Source organism: Gossypium hirsutum, chromosome D01 (genome assembly GCF_007990345.1).
Source record: "Gossypium hirsutum isolate 1008001.06 chromosome D01, Gossypium_hirsutum_v2.1, whole genome shotgun sequence".
In the NCBI taxonomy this organism is placed as follows: Eukaryota; Viridiplantae; Streptophyta; class Magnoliopsida; order Malvales; family Malvaceae; genus Gossypium; species Gossypium hirsutum.
The window spans coordinates 14,467,742-14,479,819 of record NC_053437.1 but is presented as its reverse complement, the minus strand read 5'-3'; the positions used below and the strand labels follow the sequence as shown (position 1 = coordinate 14,479,819).

Sequence of the window (12,078 nt, the reverse complement as noted above, 5' to 3'; positions counted from 1 at the left end):
AGAAAAGGGAAAATATGGGACACAAGAGTTAGCTAGTAGGTCAAAGAAATCCGTTGATGGATGGGAAACGTAATGCAAGTGGGAAAAGACTGCTATAATAGTAGTTGTAAAAGCCAATAGGGCAAATGGGTGGTAACTTAGCAAGAAATAATCTCGGGAGATGATGCACCAATGATGCCTAGTGTACATGCGAACAAAAGATGGTTTAATCGAGGATCACAGATAATGATCTGCCTTTAAAAACCACTAGCGGGTGCTAAGGGATTGAACATAAAGTATGTCGGTGGGTCTATAAGGAAATGAAGGGTTAGTTAGAACCCATTGACAAAAAAGGATATATCGAGTGATAGATATGTCTATCAAGATTATTCCTCTTCAAAGAGAAAACCACTGAGAAAGTATCAACCAAGTGGCTTGTTTCGTAGGGAATCAGCATAAAGGAGAAATCATGAACACAAATTATCACTCCGATGATAGTCTGTTGGGTACTAAAGGTCAAAGCGGTTCACAACAGACAGACATGTCACACTTACTGAAGGTCAAAGTGGTTCACAGCAGATGAACATGTTACCCTTACAAGCACGGTATCTTGAACAATGTGGATTACAAGGAAGTAATCCAACCTCTATTCGTCTCAAGTGGAACTTAATCCACCAAAGTGGCGGGGGACCTCAATAGTTATCTCAACAGATGAGATGTCAGCAAGCCCTTCGAGATTATCGTAAGATAAAGAGTCTACCATGGCTAAATAGATTTGGAATGATCGCCAAAGATGAACATACCCAATGAATTTTAGGAGGGTAGGCTTAAGGAGCTACCTTATAAGAACATGGAGGAAAGAAAAATCCACACTAGGGTCAAATAGAAGAAAAGATATAAGTAAAGGAAAGGGTAGCGTCCGCGGAGATAGCAAAACATCTGAGGAATTGTCAAGACTGATCAAAGATTTATAGGATTGCCCAAGAGGAAATCGCTTGACAATGGATAAGATCAAGAATAAATCAGAGCCTGCTATATCGAGTTTAAGGGAAATTTACTCGTACAATCAAGAAGTTAATTGTATTTAGTTTCTTTTCTTTTCTTACCCCTATGAGATGAGGTCTAAATATAAGTAAGCCAACTAGGAAACTCATAAAGTTCTTTTATAACTTACAAAGGTTTAACCTGTGATTGCTAAACTTACGGAATAAGGAAATCGATGAAGGACCAAGCTAGACCATGTTGGATCAAAGAGCTCCATTAGTAAAGTATCATGCACATAGCAAGGGGGTACCTTTAGAAACTTCTCCATGGGGGCAAATATATTGTATTTATGTAGTTCTCTTAGAGTCTAAGGTTGGGACAATGAACTTTTATTTAAAATTTTTCCATTGTTGTAAGTTTTTTTAATAAATAGGTAATACAGTTTGATTTTAAAATAATGAGTTCTAATCTTGTACACAAACCTGATTCAGTTGTGACGCTCCATACCCAGATTCAGCGAACGGTTCAGGTAAGGGTGTTAAACATTTTACTGGGGTTCCATCAGGAAAAATATTTTAAATGAAATTGAAAAATTGAAAATGTGATGAAATGGATTTAGTAACTAATTTGATATGTCATTGTAAGGATTTATATGTAAATGGTATATCCTTATAAATTGATGATGAAATATGTTAATGAAATGAGTTTTATATACTTGGTACAATCTTATGGATTGTTGATTGAATATGTCATTGTGTTAGGTTATTTGACAATAATATGAACTATTATGTTTTAAGTTGCTTATAATGTTTAATGATCATGTATATATATATGCTCACCTTGTTGATGTCTTAAAGTGTCATGGCATAGCCAATCTTATACCAAGCTAAGGTAACTATTATACTTAAGTAGGAACAATGTAAGCATATTATTTTCCATTTGAACTTACTAAACATTTGTATGCTTACTCTAATTGTTTTCCCTACTTATAGATCTTTACCTTGTGGAACTTGTTGAGTCAGATCAGTGTGAAGCACACACTATCAACAAGACGGTAGAATTATATTTATTTTGATTCTAAATATTGTGGCATGTATATAAGGGCACCTTAGTGTGCAAATGGTCCTTTCTGGATGGTTAGTTACATGGTTATTGTGATTATGGTTGATTTTGTGCAATAAGGTTACCTTGTGACTTATGTAATGTATGATATTGGTCATGTCTAATGCTAGCATGAGTGATAATCTTAATCTTGTGTGATTTGGCAAGCTAAATGTGAGGTAGTTTGGTTAGTCGAGTGGATTAATGGTTTGGGAATAGCATGTTTGAATGTTATAATTGAAAAATAGTTAGTTATGCTTTGTTTTGGTTCATGTTAAAGTTATGTGAGTTCTTGATACTCAAATTGCATAAGTATAAATGTCATAAGCTTGAATTGGTGTAGATTGGTATAGAATGGTGGTGTTTTGATTGTGGATATATGGAAATGGTATTGGTCATGCATAAAAATGGTTTTGGGTTGAATTGAATTTGTATATAGAACTATCATATGTGTAAGAATGGTCATGTTGGGGCCATATAGCCAACCCTTGTAGTCTTATGTTAGCTTGAAACTGTATGGAAATTAGAACATAGTGGACTATTGTAAAGGTCATGACTTCACACCCTAAATGTCGCAGCACCAGGCTATCTCATCATGACGTCCCCTGTTTGATGTTGCGTCATCGACTCTATAATGTTTTGAAGTTTTATAAATTGGTCCTTAGGTTGGGAAGTTTGCTACTATCTTCAAGGTCGTGATACCGCCCATTGGATGTCGCGATGCCACCATTTGAAGTTGCAACGTTGAACCTCAAGTTCGTGACATCCATCTAGTATAGTTTGGAAAACTTTACAATTTGGTCCATGAATAATGAAGCTTGTATACTGTCTTAGAGGTCACAACATTGATCCCTTGATATCACAACATTAACTTGAAGTAGTTTGAGAGTGTTGCTTATTAGTCCTCCAATGGTCTTGAGTCATCAAATAAGCTTTCATAAGCTGGTATGAACGCCGGTTCAGTATATGTTATGATATAATGATATGATAATCATGTTTTTGAATTTTATTTAGTATAATGATGGAGAAATATATTGTGATTAAATGATGTTTGTCCGAAAATGGTTGTGACATCCTATAGCTCAGACTCGACAACCGGGTCGGGTATGGGGTGTTACAAGAAATGCAATCCCTTCACAAAAATTAGACTTGGAAACTAGCTAGTCTACCAAAGGGAAAGAAGAAAATTGGATGCAAATGGGTGTTTATAAAGAAAGAAGGATTTCCTGCCAATGGGTGTTTACAAAGAATGAGGGGATTTATTACAATGAGGTCTTTTCTACAGTTGTGAAGTATTCCCCAATTAGAATTTTACTGGCTTTGGTGGCACAGTTGGATTTGTAACTAGTTCAGCTGGATGTAAAAAAATTCATTTTTACATGGAGACTTGGAAGAGGAAATCTATATGGCTCAACTAGAAGGATTCAAGGTTACTAGAAAATAAAATTTAGCATATAAACTTGAAAAATCATTATACGGTTTAAAGCAATCTCTGAGGTAGTAGAACAAGCGATTTGGCAAGTTTATGACAAAACATAAGTACACAAGAAGCAAATATGATCATTGTGTGTATTTTCACAAGCTTAAGATAGTTCTCTCATATATCTTCTTCTTTATGTTGATGATACGTTGGTAGCGTCTAAAAAGTCAAATAGAGATTGAGAAGCTAAAGACACAATTGAAAAAGGAGTTTGAGATGAAGGATCTAGGAGAAGCAAAGAAGATTCTTGACATGGAGATAACTCGAGATAGAAGCTTGAAGAGGCTTTGTTTGACTCAAACAATATCTGAGAAAATTGTTAAAGCGTTTAAGCATGAATGAAAAGTCAAAACCTGTTAGTACTCCTCTTGCTCCTCATTTCAAGCTTAATGCCTTTATGTTGCCAAAGAATGATGCAGAACAATAATATATATATCAAAGATACCATATACTAATGTTGTTGGTAGCTTAATGTATACTATGGTATGTACAAGGCTTGGCATTTCACAAGCAGTTCAGGTCGTGAATAGGTATGCATGATTTAGGAAATGAGCATTGGCAAGCTGTGAATTGGATTTTGTGATATATCCATGATACAATGGATATTGGATTGAATTTTGAGCAAGAAAATAATCAAGGTGTGGTTGGATATTGTGATTCAGACTATGTTGGTGATTTGGACAAATGATGATCAACTAATGGTTATGTGTTTACACTTGCAAAAGCACCAGCTAGTTAGAAGTCTACTTTACAGTCAACAGATGCTTTATCTACTATAGAAATGGAGTATATGACCATCACAAAGGTTGTAAAAGAGGCAATTTTGCTTTAAAGGTTGCTTGGTGAATTGGAAATTAAGCATAAATATGTCAAAGTACATTGTGATAGTCAAAGTACTATTCAGTTAGAAAAGAATCAAGTTTATCATGCAATGAAGAAGTAGTTTGGTATCATTTTGTACGAGAGATTCTGGAAAAAAAAGTGGAGTAAAAATCTAGAAAATTTCAACCAATGAGAATCTTGTCGATATGATGACTAAGGTTGTGACTGTGTTCAAGATCCAACTATGTTTGAACTTGATCAATGTTAAAACCTGAATGTTGAAATTTGAAGACACTATCAAATGTTGTTCTATAAAGAGATTGAAGATGTAAAATTTACTAAGGTCGATATTTGTTGAAATAACACAATCCCACATCTAAAAAATACAAGTTGTGGAGGTTTTGTACTACTATAAATAGGGATTATTTCTCCATTTTTGAATTATCCCAAAACTTGTCATATTCTTCATAAGGCAAGTTTTCTCTCTCCTTATTTGCAGTATTTCACTTGTATCTTTTGCAGAGAAATATATTTGGTAGTGTCCGAGGACGTAGGCATAATTTGTCGAACCTCGTTAAATTTCTACTGTTCTTTATTGCTTTTTATTTATCTTTCAATATTTTGTAGCATATAATTTTAATGATATATTGAGCTCTTAAATTATATTGTAGAGTTTTAAGTGGGACCGTTTATGACCTCTCTAATAATTTAAACCTAGTGTGGGAAAACTTGAGAATTAAACCTAGTATGAATTCCTAGTACAATTTTTCTAGTACAACATAGCTCTTATAAAAATATATAACTTAATTCTGACCCAGGAAAATTTTATGACTTTACCTAGAAGAGGTGAAAATGCCATATGTTTAGATTGTGTATCTAGTGCTATGTTACAAATTAAGTATTTAGAAATGATAATGAATTATATGGTTGTATGTGTTTATGTGAAGTGACAATTATAGAAAAGGGTGGAGGAAGAAAGGGAAGAGGAAAGCTTTTAATTGCAAAGCGTAAAAATATTTCGACTTTTTTGTAAGTGCTTCATAAATTGTCTTTTACCTATTTCATTTAATCGTATATGTAAATTAAAAAAGATTTTACTAATTTAAGGTAAACAATAAAATTGCTTAAAATCTTAGTGTATGAATAATGAGATTATTAGACTATGAATGATAAATAGTTATTAAAATTAGTATATAAACTAAAGATTGAAAGGTACTTTGGTAAGTTATATTATTATCATGATTATAATACAAAGCTCAGCGGATCAACAATGCTCCATAAATATGAGTTCTAGAACAATTCAACCAACTCTTAATATCCTTGTACTAAAATGATCTCAAAAATCTTGAGGAAAAAACCTAGACCTAATAAAGATTTACAAAAGAGGTCAAAAGGTAATTTGCACATTGCCCCAAGTATTCTGTAAAAGTTCTCAGATATGAGAAATAGATGGAAAAAATATCATTTATTCCTTACAAACAGTGCAACTTCTTTTTTTTTTTTTGCTTTGAAGCACAGGGTTGATCTCCTCTCACCACTATTCAATTTCCATAAATGGTGTCTTACTTCTAACAAAATTGAAAAAAAAATGTATTAGGTATATTTTTTCTCAAGATTTTCGAGAACCCTAAACTAAAAAAATTTAGTGTTATTAAGAGATTGAAGATGAGAAATTATAATTAATTTTAATTAGGTTTAAATATATTTTTAAGTGTTTATTATAAATTTCTTCAACTTTATTTTATTCTAGTTTTTTAGTAATGTGTTCAATTGTGATGTATTTTCTGTGCATAGGTGCATCTAATGTAATCCCATAAAAATATCAAAAAAATGTAATGAAAACATTCAGAGGGTCAACAAATGAAATGTCAATATGAGCTTCTTTTTGTGTCTAGTCATTCGCCTCTTTTAGATTATGGTTAGGTCTGTCCTTCACTTTAACGGTCTTCCTAAATTTATATTGCTTCATTTCTTACCTTTATTTAGGAGTTTGCATTTGCTAACTCTTTTGTCCCCATATGTACGACAACCAATCTCAAAAGAAGAAATCTTATTTAGTGCTGTGAATTTGCATAAAGTCTTCTACAACAGAGCCACATGACTGTCCTTATCTTTCACCATAGTTGCGCCCTCAAAGCTACCATGTTCTCTTCCTTTTTTATTTTATTTTATTGCCAAAGACAAATTTCAATGGATTTCGTTGTCATCTTTTTCTCTCAATTCTCCAATTCTACTATAGTTATCACATCCATCATTCCTTCTCCTTGAAATATCTTCTTCCTTGAACCTCTTCATTATAAATTTGTAGTAACATCTAGAAAAACAAAGAGTACAAATTAGATTTAAACAATGAAATTTATATCCATAAATTTTATTGTTTTTTTTACTTCACAAAAACTCGAGATTTAATCCTATAGATATATAAATTTGTCGCTTTTAAATTCAATTCAATGACTTACATTTTCATGACATCGAATTGGATAAATATCATGAAAAACAAAATCTAATCTATCAAATCGATTCACCATCAAGAATTGAATAGTATATTATAAGAAGATCTACCCACACTAAACACAAGAAAATGATTTCAGACTGTAAAACAGATGAAATTCACCCGTGGTTATAAAAAAATTATTACTTCATGAATATTTCCAATATGTTTTACAAATTAAAGTATATGTTAATATGGTATTTTAATATTAATTTATGTAATTAAAGATAGATATGTTCTAATCCTAATTAAATTTAACCATTTTATTATATTGTAAATAATAAAAATGCTTGGTGGTCATTGTAATTTGACTTAGTTTCATATGAGTGAATGTGTGTATATATATATTCTTTGCGAGTGATTTATTCATAGTAATTGAATATGAGGTTGATTGGGATCATACAATTAGCTTCCTAAATAATGTTTATGTGAAATATAAACACTAACAGTGCAAGTGTTCAAATCGCCAAACCCAACTATCATTAATTAAATTGAAATTTTAAATTTTTTAATCATTAAATAAACTTATTTTTTTTTAAATTCATTAACCAAATCAAATTAATCCAAATTTATACATGTTATTTTTTGCTCTAACAAGAAAATAATATATACTGACAATACTCTCTTTTAGTTCAAAGAAATTTGGAGAAAGAAAAAACAGCTCATAACTAATTGCTAGATTAAATTAAAAGCAACAAATAACACAATGACAATGTACTTTTTTAAATATTTTATTTTATTTTTTATAATATACATTGAACATAACAACTATAGAAAAGTAATAAAATAGTGTAAAATCACCGTCCTTTTTAATTTAAAAAAACCACTGATAATTTTATATTAAAAGAAAAGAAAAGCAGTATGATAGTTCAGGCAATCAAGAGTCTCGCATATTATACATGGTGAAACAGACATGTGATGCGAGCATATTAATAATAGGCATAAATACATAATTTTCAGCCATGGAAAAAAAGAGTAAAGAAAGTTTTACCATAGACAGCCAATACTACATATTTTCACTTCTAATCATTTCTAAGCAACGCATTATAAAATCCCAAGTCCAAAGACAAAGTCCAACCTCATTTACTATTGCACTTGTAATTCTTTGAAGAATTAAGGCAAGTATGCCTAAACAAAACTGGTGCATGATGCCAACCAAGTACCTGACTTTTCGATCAAAAATGAAATTACTTGACTTTAATCAATTCAACATCAAAAACCAGCCAGGAGTTTGGTGGAATATTCTCACTTGTTCCTTCATTTGTATAACTGCAACACAAACCCAAGAAAATTGAACATACACCTATAGAAACAAACAAGCTTGGAGCACTATTTAACAAAATTGAATTGCATACCTCACTGAAGGAGGGACAATGAGTCTACGTTTGCCACCAATTCGCATGCCTAGGAATCATCATTATTTAAACACATTAGACATAGAATTCAAACTAAGGGTAACTGACATATTCAATTGGTTAGCAGATAAAAAACTTCAGAAAAAGAAAGAAAGTTCATACCATCAAGGCCGACATTCCATAGTTCTTGAACTTTTTTCCCACCTATAATAGCAACATAAAATGTCCAACTTAAAAATGTATGCATTTTGCAAAGACCAGCATTTAAATAGAAAACATGCCCGCCAACTCTATTAATCAGTCTCCCTAGAATGTAGAATGCCGGTTGTCCATACAAAACCATGTAATATGATAAGGAATGGAATTAGAAGACTTCTTAGAATCAAACACTGCGAACTGCGTTTGCAAAGCAAGACTGAACAAAAGATGTTTACCTAGACGAAACTTTAAGTGTGCTCTGCCAACACTTGAATCAAATACTTGCCCACTCTCCTTCAATTTTCCAGTGTAATGGACACGAACCTGGCACCAAGAAAACTTTGTAAATAATTTCCTTTAGCCTAGCATGGAAGAAGTTACAAGTAAAGCATTAATTAAAAGAAATTGAGTACCTATTCATTCAAGTCCAAGAAACCACCACAAAGAAAATTCAGAATATCATTACAATATATCACAGAAGAGAAAATCAAGACTACGTGCCTTTTTACCAAGAGAAGCTATTTTCCCATCTGGTTTCCCCATTTCTAACTCTTCAATGATAATTCCATTTGACAGCTGAATTTCCTTGTCATTAGCGTTCTTAGCCCCCATTTCCACATCAGATCTCTTCTTTTCATGGGCTGGTAAGACAGGTGGTTCCACCTTCATAGCATCCCCCTCCTCATCCTTACTCCTTCTCTTCTTTTTCGTCTTCCTAGAATGACTTTAAGAAAGGAAAGTAACAGTACACAGTTAAACTCCAAAAAATAGCAAATGAAAAAGATTGGAACAAGAAAACAATATGATATGGTAGCAAAGCCAACTCAGGCATCCAAGAGAGATTATAAATTGGACATGAGAAAATTGCAATTACAGTATGGCTATTCACAGAAATGTGAGTCAAAGGATAAACACCTACTTGTCATTAACTTGGTTTTGATTTTCCCTATCCTCCACATCTACATACTTGGTCACGGTATAATTTGAACCAATTTTGTGCGTTTCATCCTCTTTGTTAACATTGTTTTCAAGTGTTTTCTCTTCAAATTGTTCTTTTCTTTTCCTCTTTAGCTTAACTCCAACTTCAGTATCCACTTGACTGGAAGCCAGCAAGAGATTATCGTATTTACATTTCCTGCAGTAACATATCGGATAGAAGTTGTTACTTACAAGGCAATTTGCTTGCAAAGGATACAACTACCCAGACGAGCATGGAAACATGGATTTCCTTGAGCAGATAAATCTTTAAAAAAATAATATCACGCACTTCTTACTGGTCAGTTTCTTATTTTGGTCATTTTGCTCCAATATCACTTCTTCAATCATGCAATGATCAGCTTCCAGTAATCCTTCCTCCTTTGCCAGACCACCTCTTTTCTTCTTTGGCACTAAAGCATTACCAACACGAAGCTCATGCTTTTGTTTTCCTCCATTCCTATTCCCTGATTTACTGCAAGCCAATAAGAAAATCAAATGCAGGCAGAAATAATGATCAATGAAGCAAACAACCATATCTCAAACAGATGATGGTTGGCACCCATGGATCATCTTGTCAATATAGTTAGCTTAGATATTGCATCGAATTTCATTATTTGTTTGATAGAATTATTTGTCATAAGGCAATCATACCATTCAGGCTCAACACCTCTCACAGCATTAGTCCCTTTTAACATGGTAACATTATCTTCAATCTCATTGTCACTAGGGTTATCTGTTTCTTTCCTAGATTTTTCCTCCACATTGGCTTTTCCACTCTTTGATGTGCATTTCCCCCAAGACAGTGAGGAGATAGGCAATTTATCTTCAGTTTCACTTTCCAATACTTCCATAGCAGCAACACCACTGGTGAAATCCTTCTGCGAAGAACTTTCCTCATTTTCAGATCCACTGTTCCGGTACTTCTTCCTTAGCCTTCTTTTAGGCCTTCCTTTATCACCCTTAGCTATCTTTAAGTCTGCCATTTCTTCATTTGCTGAAATTAGACAAAAAAAAACCTTTAAATTAGAAAACGACTTCAAATGTATATCTAACCAAAACTAAAGATGCTTGTCACCTAAAAACTAAAAGGTAAACTTAATATACAGATGATGGAAACAGTTTCTCTATGCAAGATCATTTTCTGTAAACTATTTACAAAGATAAGACCAGATTAAGTGAAAACTGCCAAGAAAGTAAAGCAATGTAGTGAGACATGCATTCTGATACAGCAGAAAAATCTTGAGAAGATGAGAGGACTTGTGGTTCTTCATCATCAATAAAACTACCACCATATTCACTTTCTTCACCATTCTCGGATCTTTCTGTTTCTGTCCCAGCAATATCCTCCCCATATGATTCTCTGAGCAATGTAGTTAATGCAAACGGTAGGAAAGAACACCAAGAACATGAAGTAAATTCAAAACATAAAAACAAAAGGATACGATTCATCATTATGATGATTAAGGGAAGAAGAGGACAGATAGTAACCAGTAAGATGAACAGTTCGAGGGCCAATAACAGAAAAAACGACTTCATCAGACTCCTCAAATTCCAAATTGAGTTGACAACACTCAGCCTTATCAGGAAACAAACAGCATAGAAATACAGGCATCTTATTTCCCACATTACATTGAACTATGCTTTTCTTTATTCCATCACCCATTCCTAATGTCGCCTGAGAAAACATATTTTTGTTTATTTTCTCATCAGATAATGAAAATAAGCCATTAACACGGGAAAGAAAGAAAGAAAGAAAATTGGAAATTTTATTAATAGTACCTGAGATAGATGAAGCCTTCCATTGAGAGGAGCATGAGTGAAGGGTTTCCCAGGTTTCACTTCAGTTCCTACAAAAATAGAAAAAAATGTTAAGCTTACTTCACTTTACAAAAAAAAAAGGAAAAATGAAGAGAAATGAAAAGAAGAAAAAGAAGTAACCCCAGAAAGCCATTGAAGAGCGAAGAGATTAGAGAGGTGACTTCTAAGAAATGGAAAGAAATTTTAGGTAAACCCTTATTTATCGTGTGAGTTGCGAGGGAAACTGAAGGCTTTGAAGCGGCTCAGCACTCAGCAACCCTTGTTAATTTAAAAAAAGAATGGGAAAAATGGAAGAAAAAGGAAACGTGGCCGTAAAAGGAGGGAATGATAAATACAAGGGATTTTTATGATCGGATTTTTAGGGTTTTTTTTTTTTTACTTCAATATAGGTATTTTACTAAAATAATACAAAAAAAATAAAAAATATCAAAATAGTATATTATTTTTTATTTACCAAAATTGTATAAAAAAACAAAACAGTAGAAAATGGGATGCCAGAGGCGGCACCAAAGCTGCCTGTGGCAGAGACTGCACCAACATGTTTGTATTTTGACCTTTTATTCGTATTTTTTTTTAGATTTTATTACTTTAAAAAAATATATTATTTTCTAATTTTATTATTTTACATTATTTTAGTACATTATTTTTGAAATGTATTCATTTAGTTTGATTTTTAAATAAATTTAAAAAAACCCTTATTTCGGCCCTTTGTTCGTATTTTTTTCGAATTTTATTACTTTCAATAAAAATATATTCTTTTCTTATTTTATTATTTTACATTATTTTAGTACATTATGTTTGAAATGTATTAATTTACTGTGTTTTTTAAAATAAATTTAAAAAAAACTCTTATTTCGGCCTTTTGTTCGTAT

The 12,078-nt window shown here is 32.5% G+C and overlaps 1 protein-coding gene across 3 annotated transcripts; it reads right to left on the bottom strand.

Annotated features, from left to right (window-relative positions):
* Nucleotides 1–7,725: 7,725 nt before the first annotated feature.
* Nucleotides 7,726–11,504, bottom strand: LOC107922618 (peptidyl-prolyl cis-trans isomerase FKBP43). 3 transcript variants are annotated; one of them, XM_041087103.1, is made up of 12 exons: nucleotides 11,327–11,504; nucleotides 11,168–11,235; nucleotides 10,831–11,063; nucleotides 10,602–10,748; nucleotides 10,040–10,382; nucleotides 9,678–9,860; nucleotides 9,330–9,545; nucleotides 8,912–9,134; nucleotides 8,647–8,734; nucleotides 8,375–8,416; nucleotides 8,213–8,261; nucleotides 7,726–8,126 (listed from the first exon to the last, which is right to left on the bottom strand). In XM_041087103.1, exons 3-12 carry the CDS (start codon nucleotides 11,012–11,014, stop codon nucleotides 8,045–8,047), a joined length of 1,557 nt encoding a protein of 518 aa, XP_040943037.1. In that variant the 5' UTR covers nucleotides 11,015–11,063; nucleotides 11,168–11,235; nucleotides 11,327–11,504; the 3' UTR covers nucleotides 7,726–8,044. The 3 variants fall into 3 exon arrangements, with proteins under 3 accessions (XP_040943037.1, XP_016708218.1, XP_016708219.1); XM_016852729.2 differs by having other exon boundaries at nucleotides 10,606–10,748; nucleotides 11,327–11,503; XM_016852730.2 differs by lacking the exon at nucleotides 10,602–10,748 and having other exon boundaries at nucleotides 10,877–11,063.
* Nucleotides 11,505–12,078: the final 574 nt, after the last annotated feature.

Excerpts from the sequence above, each read along its gene's own strand:
- LOC107922618 (XM_016852729.2), bottom strand. Across the intron at positions 10,383-10,605 it reads TTTTTCTGCTGTATCAGAAT|CAAATGAAGAAATGGCAGAC; the intron begins GCATGTCTCACT and ends GTCTAATTTCAG. Across the intron at positions 8,127-8,212 it reads ATTGTCCCTCCTTCAGTGAG|TTATACAAATGAAGGAACAA; the intron begins GTATGCAATTCA and ends TTTGTGTTGCAG.